Source organism: Elephas maximus, chromosome 7 (genome assembly GCF_024166365.1).
Source record: "Elephas maximus indicus isolate mEleMax1 chromosome 7, mEleMax1 primary haplotype, whole genome shotgun sequence".
Classification (NCBI taxonomy): domain Eukaryota; kingdom Metazoa; phylum Chordata; class Mammalia; order Proboscidea; family Elephantidae; genus Elephas; species Elephas maximus.
The window spans coordinates 25,011,083-25,035,110 of NC_064825.1; the positions used below are offsets into that span (position 1 = coordinate 25,011,083).

General features: G+C 37.5%; 1 protein-coding gene across 1 annotated transcript in view; it reads right to left on the reverse strand.

Annotated features, from left to right (window-relative positions):
* Positions 1–24,028, reverse strand: part of CEP57 (centrosomal protein 57) — a 50,329-nt gene that overhangs the window by 13,624 nt on the left and 12,677 nt on the right. The window contains exons 2-4 of the mRNA XM_049889547.1: positions 22,190–22,346; positions 1,768–1,947; positions 1,297–1,418 (exon numbers count right to left, since the gene is read on the reverse strand). Coding sequence (XP_049745504.1) covers positions 1,297–1,418; positions 1,768–1,947; positions 22,190–22,346 — 459 coding nt within the window. The remainder of the gene's footprint in view (positions 1–1,296; positions 1,419–1,767; positions 1,948–22,189; positions 22,347–24,028) is intronic.

A 24,028-nucleotide genomic window follows, 5' to 3' on the forward strand; every position in this document is an offset into this window, starting at 1 on the left:
TACAGATGAGAGGATTAACATTCTAAGAATTTCAGATATTTAAAAAAGTTAAGAATTACTACAATGTTCTGAGATAAAAGAAAAAACATTGAGAATAGTACATTGTAAATAACGACAAAATATAGGTGGATTGATAAAGACTCAATTGGTAGCAAAAAATATGGTTACTGAAATAACAGGGCACAGTGAAGAGACCTCTAACTACGTATTAGCTCCTGAGGAATCCTCTCAAACACTGCTGTACAATTGTTCAAATATTTCTTTTAGTTCTTATCTTTCCAACAAGGGCTGAAAGCTGACTGAGGGTAGAAAACATATAATTTCTCTTCTACGTGGCACTAGCAGTAATCAAAGCTTGTATAATAAAGTTAAGTTGCCTGAAAACTGTGTTACGCATGATAAATTAAAATTCTAGGTTCATAATAGGAAAGTGTGAAAAATGTTTTAAAAAATACATATTTGAGACTGATATTGCAGATATTCTCTCACAGATGTGCAGAATATAAATAAAGTCCTCTGGTTTGCCACAGCCAAATAACAACAACTGTAAAGAGTTTCAGAAAGTATAAAGAGTTTTCAAATCTGCTGTCTGCTTAAGTCTTTAAACAAACTTCAGAGCAACAGAGGTACATTCTATGATTATCCATACTTTTTAATGTAAGCTCAAAAAATTAAAATGACTTCAAATGATTAAGCAACTAATTATAGAGCTGATCCTTGAATCTAGATTTTTTCATGTCAAATCCTAGCACTCCTCATCTTACTTGAGAAAAACACTTTTTTATGCAGCTAACAAATGCAAAGGATGGGTTCAATCACAAAACAGGTAAACTCCAATCGTCCTCTTCCAATTAAAAGAAAAAAAAAAAACTCTACCAAATACAACAGCAATGAAGAAAGCCAATCAAACCTTAAGACACCATAACTGATCCCAAGTAATCTCAGTCCTCAACAGCAAGGGGTTTGGTTTTGGTTTAATTTCAGTCCTGGGCTCTTACATTACACAAAGGCAGAAGCTACCAAAGCTGTGTACAGAGGACACAGCAGTATGTGTGAGGGTCCACTGAAAGGAAAACTCTAAAAGCTACGCTGAAAAAAACAATAAATCATATCCTTCCAAGCTTACACTAGTAGTTTTTCCAAAATGAACTTCTGGTACTACCAGTGGTTTCTCTAGATTACTTAAGATTAAAGGAGATATGATTAAAGTAACAACAGCGTTATTAGTCACTGAGAAAAAGGTCTGTATTTTTTCTCCATAACTGCCAATGAGTAGGAATCTGTGAGGTGCCATACCTGTTTCTCTAAGACAGACGTCCTCTCCATTTCTGCATGCTTTATCATATTTCTCATGTATTCCAATTGTTTCTCTAAAAGATTACATTTATTTTCTGCAGCTAACAACTGAGATGTCAGTTCTAAAAACAATACACAAGCAGAAATTAGCTGACTCATAGAACAGTTTTAACAAGCTATTAACAAAAATTAAATCTTGTGTATATAATAAACGCTTTACAATAATAGCTCTAGACATCTTTTCAGATGACCTAAATCATTCTCATTCTATATGCTAGTCAAATTGGCTAGTCAGTAAATGCAACACATACCATCGGCACTTGCTCCCCAAAATGCACCTGAATACAATCAATGCATTTGGTATTGTCCAGTTATCAACCACTTAAAAACACTAACGGGGAATTCTATTAGAATACTTTCATAATACCTATTTTGATACACAATGTTCACTTGCTTCAAAATTAAACAAACCTTGATTGTGCTTTGATTCCTCATTCTTTGAGTTCTCCCTTTCCTGTATCTGCTCATCCAGTACTTTCTTATATTCACTTGTTTCTCTAGACAAGGTTTTCACACTTTCTTCTGCCTGAATCCTTTCAAGTTCCAAACGTCGAATCTTCTCTTGAAGATTCTTCAGAGCAGAAAATATGGCTGACAAATACAAACACCGACATTATAAGGTAATGCTATATACTGAGAAAATTCACTCAAAAATAAAAAGCTCATTAAAAAAAATAATAATAAAATTAATGGCTCCAATGGAGAATCACTTCGGGGAACACTATAATGTTTATTATCTCAAAGTAATTTAAAAAATCCACTCAGAGAGTATTTTTCAATCTCTGAAATGTGCTAGGCATTCAAGTAAAAAACCCATTATTATGGTAAAAACATTTCAAAGATTTTATAAAACGGTAAAAAAAAATTCAATTACCCAAAATTCATATAACTGTTCCAAAGTACATTATTAACTGTCTTAATCATTTTCTGTCCTATTAAAAGGATAATATTTAGAATGTAAGTGTAGAATTAAAAATTGTTACACACAAAAAGAATTACTGTTTTAAATCTGTATTTTTTTAATATTTAGGAAAAAAACTAAGCATTCTCTAAATGCCCCACCAAAATGTTTGTTTTTGATTATGAAAGTAATGTGTGTTCACTGCAGAAACGTGGAAGGTGCAGGAAAAGACAATGAAAAGAAGAACAAGCAACAATTCCACTACCCAGAGATAATGACGTTATGCCTGGTTATCTCCCTCAATCTTATCCTACATGTGTAAAATAAACTGAGATTAAAATTTATCTAAGTGTGTTTTTCACTTAGGCATTAGTAAACTGAGCATTCTCTCATACAACCAGGTGAGTCTTAAAAGATTTTCTACTGATCAGTAATTAAAAAATTACTAGATCAAAGAATATTCCCAAGTTGAAACAGACTATCCAGTTACCTTGAGTTGGACCACTGCTTTCATTAGACGTACACATCTTCGCCAACACAATAGAGACTAGTATTTATCACAAAATTGCCTGCCACTCTGATAAGCTAAACATGCTATTCTACTTATTTTATTTTTCATTTCTATTAGAAGTTTATAGATATATAAAATGAGCCAATTTTCCCTTTTGTGAATTTCCTTTCTCCATTTTTCTATAAGAAAAAGTTTTTCCCCCTTCCATTTTATTTATCCGCCTTTATATCTAGTTTTGGTGTTAACTTTTGATGTACAGATATTTTGATTTTTTGTAGTTATATCTAAGAGTCCCTCCCATCGAGTTTTGTTTATATACATAGAAGATTCTCCCTCCTCGTGATCAGATAAACTTCATTTATATTTTCCTTTATTATACTTACAGTTTCACATGTTTTTATATCTAATTCTTTAAGTTAAATAAAAAGTACTTTTGTATTCAAGGAAGGAAATGCAAATGCCAAATATATCACACATAAACCTATATATACAGATACAATTACTACTTATAAACACCCTGAACAGTCCAAGACTTTATTCTGGTTCCACTAATGTCAACATTTTAATTATTAAAATTTTATAGAAACCAGTGCTGCCAGTCTCCCACATTACATTTTTAAAACATTTCAAAATTATCTTTACCAATTATTCAGAATCATTTTGCTTAAACACTTATTTAAAAGAAACCTCATGTAAACTACTCAATAAGGGAGAACATACATCTTTCAAAAATTAAGTCTTCTCACTCAAAAAAAGCACTTTTCCATTTAGTAAAGTCATTCGTTCATTCACCAAATTTCTGAGTGCCTCGATGTGGCAAGCCCCAAAGAAGAGAATGATTATTTTATATTACAGTCAACTTATTCTTGCTGATATGCAAAAAGATTACAATGTAATTAGAAAGAACAGAGACATGATACACACACATACACATAGTAACCTGAAAATCAACTGAAGAGACTATATTATAAAACCTGTTGCCGTTGAGTCGATTCCAACTCATAGTGACCCTGTACGACAGAGTAGAATTGCCCCATATGGTTTCCAAGGAGCTGGTGGTGGATTTGAACTGCTGACCTTTTGGTTAGCAGCCAAATGCTTAACCACTGCACCACCAGGGGTCCAAAATTATAGGAAAGATAAAATTAGTATTTAAGGGAACAATAATTCTCTTATGTGCCCACTATTATCAGGTAACAACTGTAATAAGAGAAAACTAACAAATACCCTTTAATAGCAACTGAGTTTTTTAAACCGTTTTTGAACCACTGTGGTGTATTTACTAAAATGAGCCTTTTTAATGCCAAATATTTCTTGGATTCCTTCATCAAACTGTACTTAATAGTATATGACTTTGCTAGCACTTCAAATTTTAACATCTGTATTTATCATTACACTCTATTTTACTTTTATATGTAGCGACTGTGGTATCAGTGAGATTCTGGATTAAAAAAAGAATGGGGGTGGGGGTGTATTTGCTTTTCTGCATTCTTTAGTGACATGGGGATTACTGCTTTTTCAAACATTTTTTTCAAAAAAATTTACTTCCTAAAATCGCTGGGGCTAGAGACTTATGGAAGTAATACTTTGACATCTTAAAAAAAAATTTCCCCCAGGCATTTTTTTCTTTTGTTTAAATCGTGAAGATATTCCAACTTATTAGAGAACTAAACTTAACAGTCTCTATAATGACCTACCATATTCTTTTTTATTCCTAATTCTGTCTTATTTCCCTTTCTGTTCCTTAAAATTTCCAGCATTTTTATTTCAAAACAAAACACGGGCCAAACATTAGTTCATTCTCCACTTCCTTAGTCCTATTTGATGCTTTAACAAACCTAAGTTAACGCTTATTTATTTTAATTATTTTCTTGCTCAATAATTAAAGTTTTAGAGATTAATTTTCTTCCAAGTACTACAAACCTATAAATTTAAATAAGTCAGTTTCATTTTCTTTTTTTTAAAAAAAGGACAAATCAGTGTTCATTATGGAAAATTTAGGGGGGAAAAAAAAACATGAACGGAAAGGGAACACATTACACCCATAATCCTAATAATAACTATAAACATTTTGACGAATGTGTTTTGGGCTTGTCTATACCTGTCTTAGTCATCTAGCACTGCTGTAACAGAAATACCATAAGTGGATGGCTTTAACAAAGAGACGTTTATCTCCTCACAGTAAAGTAGGCTAAAAGTCCAAATTCAGGGCATCAGTTCCAGGGGAAGACTTTATACAGCCTTCTCATCAACCTCCCCCGGACTAGGAGCTTCTCCATGCAGGGACCCCGGGTCCAAAGGACGTGCTCTGCTTTCTTGGTGGTATAAGGTCCTCCTGTCTCTCTGCTCCCTTCTCCCTTTTATATCTCAAAAGAGACTGCCTCAAAACACATTCCAATCTTGTACACTGAGTCCTGCCTAACACAGCTGCCGCCCATCCCCTTACTGTCATCAGAGAGGTGAGATTTACAACATACAGGAAAATCACAAAATATCAGGAATCATGGCCCAGCCAAACTGATACACACATTTTTGGGGGGACATAAGTCAATACATGAAAACACCTTTACATAATATTTCAATGAAATTGCCCTTTCTTTACTGTTTTATATCATACTTATTCAAGAGTATGTCTCTGCTCTGTATCAATGTATACATTCCTAGAATATCATCCTTATGCTGCTTTCTTATACAGCGTCTTTGAGCTTTCCGTTCCACTAATGTCTAGTTCTGTGCCAGTTCTACACTTCCAACTTTATAGTCTTATTAGCTATAAGAATAAGGCCATTCTTATAACCTCTCTTAAAAAAAAAAAAAAAACTGGCAGTTCTCACACATTATTATTTCAGATGAACTTGAAATGCAATTAACAATATTAAGAGTTCTGAGTAACATCATGTAGGTCTCTTATTGTCTTAGTTATCTAGCGGTGTTGTAACAAATGCCACAAGTGGATGGCTTTAACAAACAGGAATTTATTCTCTCACAGTTTAGGAGACTAGAAGTCCGAATTCAGGATGCCAGCTTCGGGGAAGTCTGTCTGTCAGTTCTAGGGGAAGGTCTTTGTCACCAATCATCCCCTTGTCTAGGATTTTCTCAGCAAAGGGACCCTGGGTCCAAAGGATATGCTCCCCGGTCCTGGCTCTTCTTGCTTGGTGGTAATGGGGTCCCTCTCCTCTCCGCTCCCTTCTATCTCAAAAGAGATCGACTCAAGATACAATCTAATCCTGTAGATTGTGTCCGCCTCACAACTACCTCTAATCCTGCCACATTAACATCATAGAGGTTAGGATTTACAACATATAGGAAAATTACATCAGATCACAAAATGGAGGACAACCACACAACACTGGGAATCAGGGCCTAGCCAAGTTGACATACATTTTTGGGAGATACAATTCAATCCGTAAAACATACGTATTAAAGTCTTCATGTATGCATCTCAGTGCACACACAAAATAGGTCCAGGTTTGATCTGTCAGATATAACTTTTCTATCCATAGAGCCAGCTGGTCTCTTCCTTAGGCCAGAGTAAGAGTTCTTCCAGTTCCCTTTTTCTGATTAGTCCCTTCATCACTCCCAGCTTCCCCAAAGGAAACATTACTCCAGAAAAGATCTCAATTGGGCCTAAATCTTTGTTCTCCAGTCCCTACCTAGATTTAAAATCACAACTTCATCCCTTACCTACCTTAACACCTAAGACTTACATCTAATACCAAGACTCCTAACACTATCCCTGAGGTATCTGGCTTTGTTTTTGTTGTTGTATGCAGCAGAGTCTATTCCGATTCATACACACCCTACAGGACAGAGTAAAACTGCCCCATAGGGTTGGTAGGCTGTAATCTTTATAGAAGCAGATGCCAGGTCTTTTCTCCCTTAGAGTGGTTGGTGGGTTCAAACCACTGACCTTTCAGTTAGTAGCCAAGTGTTTAACCACTGTGCAACCTGGGCTCCTTCACTTCAGACTAGCTAGCTCCAAATCTGGGGTTTTAACTCTATTCCCTCAGGGTACCAACACCAAGCTCAAAGTCCATATGACTCCCTCCATTTACCAGCCAGCCCCCACTGCTCCTTTCAGTCCTATCGTTTACTGGAACAACTCACAGATCTCAAAGGAAACACCACAGCTATAGAAACAGCTTTAATAAAATAAAGGATACAAATGGAGACACACAGAGTGAGCTCTGGGAAGGGGTCACAGCTTAAAGCTTCCATGTCCCAAAGAGGGATGCTTTATTCTCTCTCTTGCATGCTCACAACCAGGAAGCTCTATATGAGCCTGTATTCAGGGCTCTTAACAGCCTCCCCACGTGGCCATGATAGATCACATGATAGCTTGTGAGGTTTAGTCAGCATTGGCCCCATGAGGTCCCCTCTTGGTTAGTCAGCCCCATTCATTAGCCTCAGCTGTTGGTATGCTTGAAAGAACAGAGAACAAAGGCCAAACGGCTTTCTGCAAGGTGATTTCAACCCTGGCAAGCTCCTAATAAATGTCCTGCACTGAGTCTTATGTGGGCTTTCCTGGACAGGAACACTCCATACATGCTGCTGCAGTCCATTACTGGAGGAAGATCCATGTTTTCTGGGTAACCGCCATGAGAAAGAATTTTGGAAGACTGTGCTCAGATTCCTCCAGATTCCAACTGAGTCTTTTTCCCTTGTTGATAGTATTTTGTATAAACAATAGCAAAAAATACAACTACTTCTGAGTTTCTTGAGTTTTTTTTTAGTGAATCTCCAGCTATGTAGATAGTTGTGGGGCCTCCAACACAAAGTATGAAAGATTCACTGTGTTTACAGATTCAACTAATTTTTAAGAAACTACAATTTTTCAAGTTTTCATGTAGTATCAAAGAAGAATGCCCATAAATTGTAGGAAAAGTCTATCAAAAAACTCATTTTCCAACTACCTATTTGTGAGGCCAGTTTTTTTTCACATACTTCAATCAAAACAACTTGCAACTAAAAATAGAAAGCAGAAGTAGATATTTGTAACAGATTGGCCAAAATGTTTTTTTTATTCAGCCCTCAGGGAGGTTAAGAGTGACCTGGGGCAATAAAAGCTACCTAGCTAGTTGTCACCAATCATTTCAGTGTGTGGCTAAGACACACTACCATTTCATTTCCCACATATATTATGACATTCAAAATGTTGAAAAGCACTAGCCTGATAGCCTATTCTAATAGCCTTATAGCTAGTTATCTTGCTTCAAAGGTCTAAGCCATTCTCCACATTATGCCATTTAAAATGTACTGAACAATCTGAGCAATAGTTATACTGAAAGTATTTGGAATGATGTTCATTATCACTTTTTTAAAAGGCCCTAAAGATGTCAATCTAAAGATGTTAATGGAGCCTTGGTGGTGCAGTGGTTAAGAACTACAGCTGCTATCCAAAAGGTCAGCAGTTCAAATCCACCAGCTGCTCCTTGGGAACCTTATGGGGCAGTTCTACTCTGTCCTATAGGGTTACTATGCATTAGAATCGACTCAACATCAAAAGGTTTGGTTTAACAGGTTAAAGATGTTAATAACATTTTTAAAAAATTTTTTATTGTGCTTTAAGTGAAAGTTCATAAACTAAGTCAGTCTCTCATATAAAAGTTTATCTACACCTTGTTATATACTCCTAATTGCTCTCCCCCTAATGAGACAACACACTCCCTTCCTCCACTCTCTATTTTTGTGTCCATTTGGCCAGCTTCTGACCCCTTCTGGCCTCTCATCTCCCTCCAGACAGGAGCTGCCCACATAGTCTCGTGTGTCTACTTGATCCAAGAAGTTCACTCTTCACCAGTATCATTTTCTATCCCATAGTCCAGTCCAATCCCCATCTGAAGAGGTGGCTTTGGGAATGGCTCCTGTCTTGGGCTAACAGAAGGTCTGGGGACCTTGACCTCCGGGGTCCTTCTAGTCTCAGTCAGACTATTAAGTCTGGTCTTTTTACAAGAATTTGAGGTCTGCATGCCACTGCTCTCCTGCTCCCTCAGGGGTTCTCTGTTGTGTTCCCTGTCAGAGCAGTAATTGGTTGTATCTGGGCACCATCTACTTCTTCTGGCTTCAGGCTGATGTAGTCTCTGGTTTATGTGGCCTTTCTGTCTCTTGGGCTCATAATTACCTTGTGTCTTTGGTGTTCTTCATTCTCCTTTGCTCCAGGTGGGTCGAGACCAATTGATGCTAAAGATGTTAATACATTTTTTAAAGACAGTAATAATTTCAAATTTCTTGTTCACTTCTTTTCCAGCTAAATCTCAAAATGAATTATAAAAATGCAAACTACAAGAAACAGTTTAATTATTTCTTTCTAAGGTATTAATCAAATTCTATTTTCTAGGTGATAATCTGATAAAGTGAAATGGAAATATATCAACTAAAATATATTAAACCATAACTAAACTGAAAAAGAGTTGTTGTCAGTCACCATCAAGTCAATTTCAACTTGTAGTAACTTAAGTCTTTTTTCCAGCAATGTATCAGTAAAAAAAAAAAAAAAAAACTACTTACTATGTGTATAAGAAAAAAAAAGGTTTAACATATGGAGTACTTATTCAAAATTTGATTTTACTCATTCAATAAATATTTGAGGGTTCAATGAATGAACCAGAGGTAAAAGTGGGAAAAGAAACGATTTTGAAATCACAAAGACCTGGATTCAAATCCTAGTTTTCTATCAGGATCCTTGTACTACCGAACATATTAAACTAATCCTCTCTGCACTATTTCTTTACCTGTAAAATTTGAAAATACATTCATCATGCAAGTTTTTGTGAGGATTAAATAAATTGTATTTGCTTTACCTGACCACTGTTATATTTCATTCTTTTCTTTAGTTGTGTTTAATCACTAATATCGTGGCAGTTATGACTAGTAATTCCCTAGATAAAAAAAGTGTTCTTTCTTAGCCACATCATAGGTTAAACAGGCATTTCTAAGTTAGTTTACAAACTTTTCTAGTTCATCTGGGAAAAGTATTATAAATACCTTAAAAATTAATCTCAGAATAAAGCTTCTTTTAAACCATCAACTGACTATTTAGTAAAATACTAGGCAGATAATAATACCCAAGTGCAGTTAGCAGTGTAAATCCTGGCCCATAATAGGGCTCCAAAGTGTTTGTTGAAATAAATTTTAACAAGTAGTCTGGTGTCATTTAAAAATTTCAATACTTGGAGGTGAGGCCAAGATGGGGGAAAAGACAGATGCTTCCGGCGAGGCCTCTTACAACAAAAGGCCAAAAAAAACCAAGTGAAACGAGTATATTTATGACAAGCTAGGAGCCCTGAACATCAAACGCAAAGTTAGAAAACGAACTGAGTGGCGGGGGAGGAAGAGATGGTTCAGAAGTGGAGAGGAATTACCGAACCTGAATCACCAGGAGCCCTCAGGTGCCACTCCTGGGAGCCGCTGCGGCAGGCTAATCTTAGCATTTGGCTGCAGTTTCCTGAGCGAGAAGCAGCCAGCCACCCAGTCTACTCACAATTCTGGAACCAGAGAAGAAAGGCGCTCTCGGCAAAAGCTAAGTACTTGCATATATTTTAACATGCCTCCCCGCCCCCAACGTGGCTTCAGCAGCTGTTGATTTCCCTGGGCCTGCGATAAACCCTGTTGAGAACCTAGAGCCATCGTCCCAGCCTTGGAGAAGGAATAAATTTGCAATTACGGGAAAAGATAATTCGCCAGCTCCACTAACTAGGGGAGCTCAGGACAGAAGTGGCTCCTGTCAAGGCATAAACAGTCCGTGGACTTTGAGTACCTTTCCCCCTGCATGGACCTGTGTAGCCTATTTCAGGAGAATAGGCCCTTGTTGGCAGAATACAACTGTTTCAGCTGTGCAGTGGAGAGGTGGGTGTTTGATGCTTGACACCACTTTGCCTATTAAACAGAGTCCTCATCTATCCACATCAGGGGCCTAAGAACTAGTGGCTCCACTCAAATCACCCAGCCACTCATGACAGGGGTCCAAAGATAACTAATACCTCCCAGTCCTTACAACCAAAAACACTGGGTGCGCCCATGGTCCGTCTGCAGAACCCACCCACCTGCACGCTCTCAGAAACAGGGACACGCTTTCCTCAGAGACACATGGGGGATGATTCTCAGTTCCTGCCTTATTCAGACTGTGACCCCCTGCTGCAACCAGATACCAGTACCTACACCAATCACCCCTGCCTCTCTAAGACTGTAGGACAGAGCCTGTACCATGCACTTCAGGAGCAGCTACCTGGACACCTGAGCTGAATTCATACAAGAAAAATGAATGAACTCCCAGGCTGATATGCCTGATAATACCTATAGCCACCTGGGGACAGGACATCAGGGCTCCAAAGTCAAAAATAATCAAGCTAGCTCACTCAAGCAACCCATTTGGGCATATCAAAACAAAACAAAGCAAGAAGCTAGGATACAGTAAGCAAACATAAAATAAACTAATACAATAACTTATAGATGGCTTGGAGACAAGAGTCAATATCAAGTCACATAAAGAAACAGACCATGATCGCTTCAACAAGCTCTCAAAAGAAAAAATCAAGGGATCTTCTAGATGAAAGCGCCTTCCTGGGATTACCAGATGCAGCATACAAAAAATTAATTACAGAAACCTTCGAGACATCACGAAGGAAATCAGGCAATACGCAGAACAAGCCAAGGAACACACAAATAAAGCAGCTGAAGAAATTAAAAAAGTTATTCAGGAACATAATGAAAAATTTAATAAGCTGGAAAACTCCATAGGCAGCAATCAGAAATTCAAAAGATTAACAATAACATTATAGAATTAGATAACTCAATAGAAAGTCAGAGGAGCAGAACTGAGCAAGTGGAAGGCAGAATTTCTGAACTTGAAAATAATGCACTTGGCACCAATATATCTGAAGAAAAATCAGATAAAAAAATTTAAAAACATGAATAAACCTTAAGAATCATATGGGACTCCATCAAGAGAAATAACCTACAAGTGATTGGAGTACCAGAACAGGGAGGGATAACAGAAAATACAGAGAGAATTGTTGAAGATTCTTGGCAAAAAACTTCCCTGGTATCGTGAAAGATGAGAAGATATCTATCTAAGGTGCTCATCGAACACGACATATGGTAGATGTTAAAAGAAAGTCACCAAGACATATTATAACTAAACTTGCCAAAAACTAAGACAGAGAATTTTAAAAGCAGCTAGGGATAAAAGAAAAGTCACCTACAAAGGAGAGTCAATACGAATAAGCTCAGACTACTCGGCAGCAACCATGCAAGCAAGAGGGCAATGGAGTGTGACTTATACAAAGCACTGATGGAAAAAAATCACCAGACAAGAATTATATATCCAGCAAAACAGTCCCTCAAATATGAAGGTGATATTAGGATATTTCCAGATAAATAAAAGTTTAGGGAATTTGTAAAAACCAAATCAAAACTACAAGAAATACTAAAAGGAATTCTTTGGTTAGAAAATCGATGTCAGTTATCAACCCAAGACTAGAACACTGGACAGAGCAATCAGATGTCAGCCTAGGCAAGGAAATCACAAAAATAAATCAAGATAAAAAAACGCTCAAAACAGGGAAACAGCAATGTTATTATGTAAAAGAAGACAACATTAAAGCAATAAAGATGGACTAAGAAATGTCAAAGATCTTTCATATGGAAAGGAAAACAAGGCGATACAAAGAAATAAAAGTTAGGTTTAAATTTAGGAAAATATGGGTAAATCTTAAGGTAAACACAAAGGAGACAACCTATCTTACACATCAAAATAAAATACAAGAAAAAAATATACTCAAAAGAAACAAAATTAACAACTATGAATATGAGGAAAAGACAATACATAAAGATGAACTACTCAGCACAAAAAATTCGGTGGGAAAAAGAAACTGTCAACAACACACAAAAATACATCAAAATGATAGCACTAAATTCATACCTATTCATAATTACGCTGAATGTAAATGGACTAAATGCACCAATAAAGAGACAGACAATGGCAGAATGGTTTAAATAACATGATCCATTTATATGCTGCCTACAAGAGACACACCTTAGACTTAGAGACAAAAACAAACTAAAAATCAAAGGATGGAAAAAATATATCAAGCAAACAACAATCAAAAAAGGGCAGAAGTGGCAATGTTAATTTCTGACAAAAAAGACATTAAAGTTAAATTCATCATAAAGGATAAGAAAGGACACTATATAATTATTGAAGGGACAATATACCCGGAGGATATAACCATATTAAATATTTATGCACCCAATGACAGGGCTGCAAGATACATAAAACAAACTCTAATGGCATTGAAAAGTGAGATACACAGCGCCACAATAATAGTAAGAGACTTCAATACACCACTTTCGGTGAAGGACAGGACATTCAGAAAGCAGCTCAATAAAGACACAGAAGATCTAAATGCCACAACCAACCAACTTGACCTCATAGACATATACAGAACACCCAACAGCAGCCAAGTACACTTCTTTTTCTAGCGAACAAGGAACATTCTCTAGAACAGACCACATATTAGGTCACAGAGCAAGTCTTAGCAGAATCCAAAACACTTGAAATATTACAAAGTATCTTCTCTGACCATAAGGCCAGAAAAGTGAAAATCAATAACAGAAAAAGCAGGGAAAACAAATCAAACACTTGAAAACTGAACAATACCCTGCTCAAAAGAGACTGGGTTATAGAAGACATTAAGGATGGAATAAAGAAACTCACAGAATCCAAGGAGAATGAAAACTTTCTATCAGAACCCTTGGGACACAGTGAAAGCAGTGCTCAGAGGTCAATTTATATCAATAAATGCATACATCCAAAAAGAAAAAAGGGCCGCAATCAAAGAATTATCCATACAACTTGAACAAATAGAGAGCAACAAAAGAAACCCTCAGGCACCAGAAGCAAATAATAAAAATTAGAGCAGAAATAAATGAAATAAAAAACAGAAAAACAATTGAAAGAATTAACAAATCAAAAGCTGGTTCTTTGAAAAAATTAACAAAATTGATAAACCATTGGCCAAACTGACAGAAAAACAGGAGAGAAGGCAAATAGCCTGAGTAAGAAATGAGATGGGCGACATTACAATAGACTCAATTGAAATTAAAGGAATCATATCAGATTGCCATAAAAAATTGTACTCTAATGAATTTGGAAAACTATGGATGGATGAATTCCTAGAAACACACTACCTACCGAAACTAACACAAACAGAAACAGAACAACTAAATAGACCTGTAACAAAAGAAGAGATTGAAAAGGTAATCAAAAAACTTCCCCCCTCCCAAAAAAAAACCTGGCCCGGACAGCTTCAGTGCAGAGTTCTACCAAACTTTCAGAGAAGAGTTAATACCACTACTACCAAAGGTATTTTAGAGCATAGAAAAGGATGGAATACACTCAAACTCATTCTATGAAGCCAGCATATCCCTGATACTAAAACCAGGTAAAGACACCACAAAAAAATAAAATTACAGACCTATATCCCTCATGAACTTAGATGCAAAAATCCCCAACAAAATTCAAGCCAAGAGAATTCAACAACATATCAAAAAAATAATTCACCATGACCAAGTGGGATTTACACCAGGTATATGCGGATTTTTTTTTTATATGGGGATAGTTCAACGTTAGAAAAACAATTAATGTAATCCATGATATAAATAAAACAAGAAAGGAGAATCACACGATTTTATCAATTCATGCAGCAAAGGCATTTGCATGAATTGATAAAATCAAAGTTCAACACCCATTCATGATAAAAACTCTGAGCAAAAAAGGAATAGAAGGAAAATTCGTCAACGTAATAAAGGGCACTTACACAAAGCCTAAATGAAGGCAATCTGAAAGCATTCCTCTTGAAATCGGGAATCAGACAAGGATGCCCTTTATTACCACTCTTATTCGACATTGTGCTGGAAGTCCTAACCAGACCAATTACTCTAGATAAAGAAATGAAGGGCAACCAGATTGGCAGGGAAGAAGTAAAACCATCTCTAGTTGCAGATAACATGATCTTATACACAGAAAACCCTAATGAATCCTCAAGAAAACTACTAAAACTAATAGAAGAGTTCAGCAGAGTATCAGGATACAAGGTAAACATTCAAATATCAGTTGGATTCCTCTATGCTAACAAAAAGAACATTGAAAAGGAAATCACCAAATCAGTGCCATTTACAGTAGCACCCAATAAGATAAAATATTTAGGAATAAATATTACCAGAGATGTAAAAGACTTATACAAAGAAAACTATAAAACACTTGTGCAAGACACCAAAAGAGACCTACATAAGTGGAAAAACATACCTTACTCATGGATAGAAAGACTTAATATTATAAAAATGTCTGTTCTACCAAAAGCAATCTATAGATTTAATGCAATTCCAATCCAAATTCCAAAGACATTTTTTAATGAGATGGAGAAACAAATCACCAACTTCATATGGAAGGGAAAGAGGCCCTGGATAAGTAAAGCATTACTGAAAAAGAAGAACAAAGTGGGAGGCCTCACTCTAGCTGATTTATACCGACACAACAGTCAAAACAGCCTGATACTGGTACAATAGATACACAGACCAATGGAACAGAATTGAGAATCCAGACATAAATCCATCCACATATGAGCAGTTGATATTTGACAAAGGCCCCAAAACAGTTAAATGGGAAAAAGACAGTCTTTTTAAACAAATGGTGCTGGCATAACAGGACATCCATCTGTAAAAAAATGAAACAAGACCCATACATCACACCATGCACAAAACTAATTCAAAATGGATCAAAGACCTAAATACAAAATCTAAAACAATACAGATCGTGGAAGAAAAAATAGAGACAACGTTAGGAGCCCTAATACATGGCATGAACAGTATACAAAACATTACTAACAATGCAGAAGAAAAACTAGATAACTGGGAGCTCCTAAAAATCAAACACCGATGCTCAACCAAAGACTTCACCAAAATAGTAAAAAGATTACCTTCAGACTGGGAAAAAGTTTTTAGCTATGACATTTCCAATCAGCAGCTGATCTCTAAAATCTACATGAAACTGCAAAAACTCAACTACAAAAAGACAACCCAATTAAAAAGTGGGCAAAAGATATGAACAGACACTTCACTGAAGAAGACATTCAGGTAGCTAACAGATACATGAGGAAATGCTCACAATCATTACCCGTTACAGAAATGCAAATCAAAACTACAATGACATTCCATCTCACTCCAACAAGGCTGGCATTAATCCAAAAAAACACAAAATAATAAATGTTGGAGAGGTTGTGGAGAGAGTAGAACACTTATACACTGCCGGTGGGAATGTAAAATGATACAACCACTTTGGAAATCGGTTTGGCACTTCCTTAAAAAGCTAGAAATAGAACTACCATACAATCCAGCAATCCCACTCCTCGGAATATATCCTAGAGAAAGAATAGCCTTAACACGAACAGATATATGCACACCCATGTTTACTGCAGCACTGTTTACAATATCAAAAAGATGGAAGCAACCAAGGTGCCCATCAATGGATGAATGGATAAATAAATTATGATATATTCATACAATGGAATACTATGCATTGATAAAGAACAGTGATGAATCTGCGAAACATTTCATAACATAGAAGAACCTGGAAGGCATTATGCTGAGTGAAATTAGTCAGTTGCAAAAGGACAAATATTGTATAAGACCACTATTATAAGAACTTGAGAAATAGTTTAAACTGAGAAGAAAACATTCTTTTTTGTTACAAGAGCAGGGAGGGAGGGAGGGTGGTAGAGGCTTATTCACTAATTAGGTAGTAGATAAGAACTACTTCAGGTGAAAGGAAAGACAACACACAATACAGGTGAAGTCAGCACAACTGGACTAAGCCAAAAGCAAGGAAGTTTCCTCTATAAACTGAATGCTTAGAAGGCCAGTGTAGCAGGGGCGGGGCTTTGGAGACCATGGTTTCAAGGGACATCTAAGTCAATTGGCATAATAAAATCTATTAAGAAAACATTCTGTATCCCATGTTGAAGTGTGGCGTTTGGGGTCTTAAACACTAGCAAGTGGCCATCTAAGATCCATCAATGAGTCTCAACCCACGTGGATCAAAGGAAAATGAAGAACACCAACAACACAAGGTAATTACGAGCCCAAGAGACAGAAAGGGCCACATGAACCAGGGACTACATCATCCTGAGACCAGAAGAACTAGATGGTGCCTGGGTACAACCAATGACTGCCCTGACAGGGAACACAACAGAGAACCCCGGAGGGAGGAGGAGAGCAGTGGGATGCAGACCCCAAATTCTCATAAAAAGAGCAGACTTAATGGTCTGGTTGAGGCTAGAAGGAACCCAGTGGTCACGGCCTCCAGACCTTCTGTGGGCCCAGGAACAGGACCCATTCCCGAAGCCAACTCTACAGACAGGGACTGGACTGGACAATGGGTTGGAGAGGGATGCTGGTGAGGTGTGAGCTTCTTGGATCAGGTGGACACTTAAGACTATGTTGGCATCTCCTCCCTGGAGAGGAGGTGAGAGGGTGGAGGGGTTAGAAGCTGGCGAAATGGACATGAACAAGAGAGTGGAGGGAAGGAGCGGGCTGTCTCATTAGGGGGAGAGTAATTGGGAATAGGTAGCAATGTGTATATAAGTTTTTGTGTGACAGACTGACTTGATTTGTAAACTTTCACTTAAAGCAGAGAAAGAAAAAAAAAAACAAAAAACCTATGCTCAATCCACAGACTTCACCTAAAGAGTAAAAAGATTACCTACAGACTAGGAAAAAGTTTTTAGCTGTGATGTTTCCGATCAGCACTTGATCTCTAAAATCTACAAGATACTGCAAAAACTCAACTACGAAAAGACAAATAACCCAATTAAAAAATGGGCAAAAGATATGGACAGATGCTTCACTAAAGAAGACATTCGAGTAGCTAACAGATACATGAGGAAACACTCACAATCATTACCGGTTACAGAAATGGAAATCAAAACTACAATGAGATTCCATCTCAACAAGGCTGGCATTAATCCAAAGAGCAGAAAACAATAAACGTTGGAGAGGCTGTGGAAAGACTGGAACACTTACACACTGCTGGTGGGAATGTAAAATGGTACAACCACTCTGGAAATTGGTTCGGCGCTTCCTTAAAAAGCTAGAAATAAAACTACCATCCGATCCAGCAATCCCACTCCTTGGAATATATCCTAGAGAAATAAAAGCCTTTACATGAACAGATACATGCACACCCTTGTTTGCTGCAGCACTGTTTACAACAGCAAAAAGATGGAAGCAACCAAGGTGCTCATCAACAGATGAATGATTAAATAAATTATAGTATATTCACACAACGGAATACTATGCATTGATAAAGAATAGTGGTGCATCTGTGAAACGTTTCATAACCTGGAGGAATCTGGACGGCATTATGCTGAGTGAATGTAGTCAGTTGCAAAAGGACAAATATTGTATAAAACCACTATTATAAGAACTTGAGAAATAGTTTAAACAGAGAAGAAAATATTCCTTGATGGTTATGAGATGGGGTAGGCAGAGAGGAAGGAAGGGATAGAGAAGGGTATTCATTGATTAGATGGTAGGTAAGAACTAGGCCAAGGGAAAGATAACACACAATACAGGCGAGGTCAGCACAAGCGGACTAAACCATTGTTTCAGGGGACATCTAAGTCAACTGGCATAATAAAATCCAGTAAGAAAACATTCTGCACCCCACTTTGGAGAGTGGCATCCGGGGTCTTAAACACTAGCAAGCGGCCATCTAAGATCCATCAATTGGTCTCAACCCACCTGGATCAAAGGAGGATGAAGAACACCAAGGACACAATGTAATCACGAGCCCAAGAGACAGAAAGGGCCACATAAGCCTGAGACTACATTAGCCTGAGACCAGAAGAACTAGATGGTGCCCGACTACAGCCAATGACTGCCCTGACAGGGAACAACAGAACAGAGAACCCCTGAGGGAGCAGGAAAGCAGGGGGATGCAGACCCCAAATTCTCATAAATAGACCACACTTATGGTCTGACTGAGGCTAGAAGAACCCTGGTGGTCATGGTCCTCAGACCTTCTGTTAGCCCAAGACAGGAACCATTCCCAAAGCCAACTCTTCATACAGGGATTAGACTGGACAATGGGATAGAAAAAGATGCTGGTGAAGAATGAGCATCTTGGATCAAGGAGACACACGATATTATGTTGACATCTCCTATCTGGAGGGGAGATGAGAAGGCAGAGGGGGTCAGAAGCTGGCGGAATGGACACGAAAAGAGAGAGTGGAGGGAAGGAGCAGGCTGTCTCACTGGGGGAGAGCAGTTAGAAGTACACAGCAAGGTGTACGGAAACCCTAGTGGAGTAGTGGTTAAGAGCTACGGCTGCTAACCAAGAGGTCAGCAGTTTGAATCCACCAGGCGCTCCTTGGAAACTCTATGGGGCAGTTCTACCCTGTTCTATAGGGTCACCATGAGTCGGAATCAACTCAATGGCAGTGGTTTAGCAAGGTGTACATAAGTTTTTGTCCGAGAGACTACTTGATTTATAAACTTTCACCTAAAGCACAATAAAAATTAAAAAAAAAAATTTCAATACTTGATATTCAACTTACTTACTAAACCCAAACCAAACCAAACCCATTGCCATCTAGTCTATTCCAACTCGTAGCGATCCTACAGGACAGAGCAGAACTGCTCCATAGGGTTTACTTACTAAAAACCTCTTTAATCATAAGATACTGTGTCTCGACGATGATGATGATAAAGACTAATTAATGGTTAGTAAAACAATGAAGAAAGTGGTACACTACATCCACAGAGTGCTACAGTATATCAGAATATAGCAATAAAGGACTCCGGCAATTTTAAGAAATGCCTTGTTAATAACAAAAGTTGCACAACGTTCAAATAACATAGGTTCAAAAAGCAAAAAATATTCAAAGCTCACAGTAAAGCAACTATCAGTAGGTTTCAGTAACAACTCCTTGTTATCAAAAAATCAGCACAAAATAAGCAACAGACTTCTAGCAGGAATTAAAAAAAAAACCCAGTGCCGTCAAGTCAATTCCAAATCATAGTGACCCTACAGGACAGAGTAGAACTGCCCCATAGAGTTTCCAAGGAGCGCCTGGCGGATTCGAACTCCTGACCCTTTGGTTAACAGCCATAGCACTTAACCACTACGCCACCAGGGTGGACTGCTAGAATATAAGTAAGGTATAAAAACCCACAGCAACCCTACGGGACAGAGTAGAACTGCCCCACAGGAATTCCAAGGCTGTAATCTCTTAATCGTTACGGAAGCAGCTGGCCACATCTTTCTCCCATGGAGCGGCTGGTGGGTTTGAACCATTGACCTTTCTTGGTTAGTAGCCAAGCACATAACCACTGTACCACCAGGGCTCCTCAAATAAGGTATAAGGATTAGACATTAATCCTTTCACTACTGTATTTAATCTAGTTCTCATCTTTATATCTATGAAAACAAACTTTAAAAAAAATGTTCAGAGAAAGGCAAATTGCTAATGTTAATACACTGCTTGAGTGTGTCACTAGTGGTTTTAAGAAATGTAAGAGAGAATGAGGAACAAACAGTAAAGGGAATTAAGAAGAAAAGTACACAATAGAAAACCAATGTGCTTTTTCTTATGCCTCTTTGACCCCTTCACAGAGTGGTGCGTGGGCTGTTTAAGCAATGCCCGCAGATCATCATTAGGATCCATTATACTTTCATAGTGCTTTTTACAAAGTATCAATCCAACGAAACCTACTTTCAATGTGGGAAGGATACAAAAACCACCACCTCCTTTCCCCCACAATTAGTGAAGGTCAACATGAGTTGGAATCCATGGCAACTGGTTTGGTTTGGTTTTGGATGAGGTATGAACAAAGCACAAAGACAATTCAGAAGAGAGATCTGGGGAAGGCAGGGAGATGTATATGTTAGAAAAGGTAGTGGAGAGAAAGGAAGATTTCTCAGAGGAAAAAACAAATAATCTGGACTTTAAGGCATGAGTATAATTCTACCAGAGGAAGAAAATATCAAGAAGACAGTACAGCATGTGAAAGGCTTGTAAGGTGAACACGGATGGGGTGGTAGGCACAATGTATGAGGGCACACTGGACACCCAAAGACATTCACACCCTAATACTTAATACCTGTAAACACCTTATGTTACATGGCAGAAAAGACTTTTTACATATGTAATTAAGTTTATACACCTTAAGGTAGGGAGATTATTCCTGATTATCTTGTCACATGAGTCCTTAAAAACAATTTTCTCCAGCTATGGTTAGAGATGCAGCAAAAATCAGATGATTTGAAACATGAAAGTGACTTCACGCACAGTTAGGGGACCCTAAGGAAAGCATGAGAAGGAATGCAGGCAGCCTCCAGAAGCAAAGATTAGCCCTGGCTGCTATGAGTTGAAATCGACTCAATGGCAATGGGTTTTCGTTTGGACAGCCAGGAAGGAAACAGGGACTTCACTTCTACATCCACAAGGAATTGAATTTGGCCAAGAACCTGAGTAAGCTTAAAAAAAAAAAAACCCAAAATTGGGTTGAGTAAGCTTAGAAACAACCCAAAATTGGGTTGAGTAAGCTTAGAAACAGATTATTTTCCAGAGCTTCCAGTTTGGAACTCAGCCCAGCTGATACCTTAATTTCAGACCCTAAACAGGGGACACAGCTAAGCTCACCAGTACTTCCGACCTACAGAAACTATGAGATGATAAATTTGTGTTCACTTACAATATTAAGTTTGTGGTAATGTGTCATGCAGCAAGAAAACTAATACACGTGGCAAGTTCCAAGAATAAATATATTTCAAAGTAGTCAGAGCAAAGGATGTATACGTAAAGAAGAACGGAAGAGGGACCGGGGATGAGGCAAGTAGAGCCCAGATTATGGAAAGTCTAAAGCTTTATTATGTAAGCCATGGAGAGGTGCTGAAAAAAAAAAATTTTTTTTTTTTTTTTTAAGTGGGAGAGATGACAAATAGCAAGAATGTTGTTAACCAGGGAAGAAAGAGAGACCATGGACAGAGATATAAGTTAGGCGTTTATAACAATTACCTATGCAATAAAATTATCTATGCAAAGCGATGAGAATGAAAAGAGAGAGAACCAATAGGCTTTGGGATATTATAAGCAGAAACACAAGTTTTGGTTCCTGACTGATATCAGAGATGACAAAGCAATCAAACACAGATGACTCGAGGGATTTTAGCTTGGGGATGTGGTGGGTGATGATGTTAACGATCAAGATACACAAGAAGAGCTTAAATTTGAGGAGGCTAAAAGTAGGAAGTAAGGGGGATAATATGCTTTCCCCCTCTAATTTTAAAATAAATGGAAGGCACAATTATGAAGTTTTAAGCAATGACCAAACAAAATAACAGCTATTTTGTTAGCCTCTGTTACCTCTGCTGTTGCTTTCCGGGTAGGCAAATGTAGGCTTATTTGGGGAGCGTCGCATATCGCTGTTAAGGAAAGGCTTATCCGGCGGATATACTACATATGGAGATGAAGAATGGCAAACCATATTCCCATTTGACCTTGATGGTTCGGCTAAGCTGTTCTGAAAAATAAAGACATAGATGTTATATTTCAAAAATCTAACCCACAAACAGCATGTAAATACATGCATTCATGACCAAGAATTGGACTGTTCATATATCACACTGAGAGAGACAACAGAAAAAAAAAAAGGATCCCACTTACTATACACAGTAAAATACAACCATTGCTTTTCTTTTAAATATGACTTTTAAAGAGTTTCATATATGTCTAAATGTAGGCAAGCACTATAAAAAGCAAGTAATTCCCACAAAACTTGAATACAAATGCTGTACACAAATACTTAAATATGGTACTCACAACCAATATACTGTACTTAAAAAATATGTACAGTGAAATGTACATTCAGGAAAGTAAATATTACCTTTTTACAAGATTAAGAACTACTAAAAATGACTTAATCTATCCCCAACCAACTAAATACTTTCTGAATATTTATGAAATGTCCAAAACTGTGGAATACAAAAAGAAAGTAAGGCATGGTTCTCAACTCAAAGAATGTACATTTCATTAGAAAGAAATAAGAAACAATTAACTAACGCTTATCAAGCACTCAAACATAAAACTTTATTTCCACATATATACCATTCTGTCATGAATGGGATTCTCTCAAATTTAGGATTATATTCCACATGATTTTCAACCCAGGAGGTGCTAACTGTGGAGTTCTGTTTATTACAGACAACTTCCTGTTGGTAGACAGAGTAGTGGGTGTAATGGATAAGCTGAGGGCCAAGTCCGACTCGACGGCAGTGGGTTTGGTGGTTTTGAGGTGGAAGGTATGACTGCCAATGGTTCAAAATTCACAAACATCCATTTTTCTTCTTCAAATGGCCTTGTCAAACCAGGTTTTCACTTCTCACCTTTGAAGAACTATGACTATTTATAAAGCACCAGAGTAATCTTTGTCCAAAAAAGTACAAGGGAACAATAAAGATTTTAAAATAACCAATAACCAACTTACTGGAATAAAAGACATCATAATTTTCATACTGGATTAAAAACTGAAGACTGTACATCAGTGTTAAAAAAATCCATTCAATTTACTAGTTGACTTAAGAAAGCAAATATAAAACACACACTGTGTTGCAAAGGGAAACCCTCTTAGCACCGTGGTTAAGAGTTCGGTTGCCAACCAAAAGGTCAGTGGTTTGAATCCACCAGGCGCTCCTTGGAAACCCTATGGGGCAGTTCTACTCTGTCCTATAGGGACAGTATGAGTTGGATTTGACTCGACTGCAATGGGTTTGGCTTTGGTGCTGTAAAAATTAGAGGAGGAGGCAGAGACCTTGGGAGGGGTGGGTACTTCGGTAAATAAATGATAAGTGTACTGTAATATTCACATGTAAATAACACAAAAATAGAAGGACTAATATCTGGTGTTTCTCAAATTATTTGGCAATTTAACGTCAGATTTTGAAGAGGGCTAGAAAACAGGATGAATTTTCGACTCTTAAAATACATACCACAGCCAAAGTTCCTGTAAAACATCACAAATTATTGCACAGCTTAATTTTAAATATGATTATTCACAAAGAAACTAGGTCTTCACTGGTTATATACAACCTTACCCCAGAAACCTCCTTCCACTGAATTGATCTTGACTCATGGCAACCCATGTGAATCAGAGTAAAACAGCGCTCGCTCCCATATGATTTTTAATGGCTGATTTTTTGGAAGTAG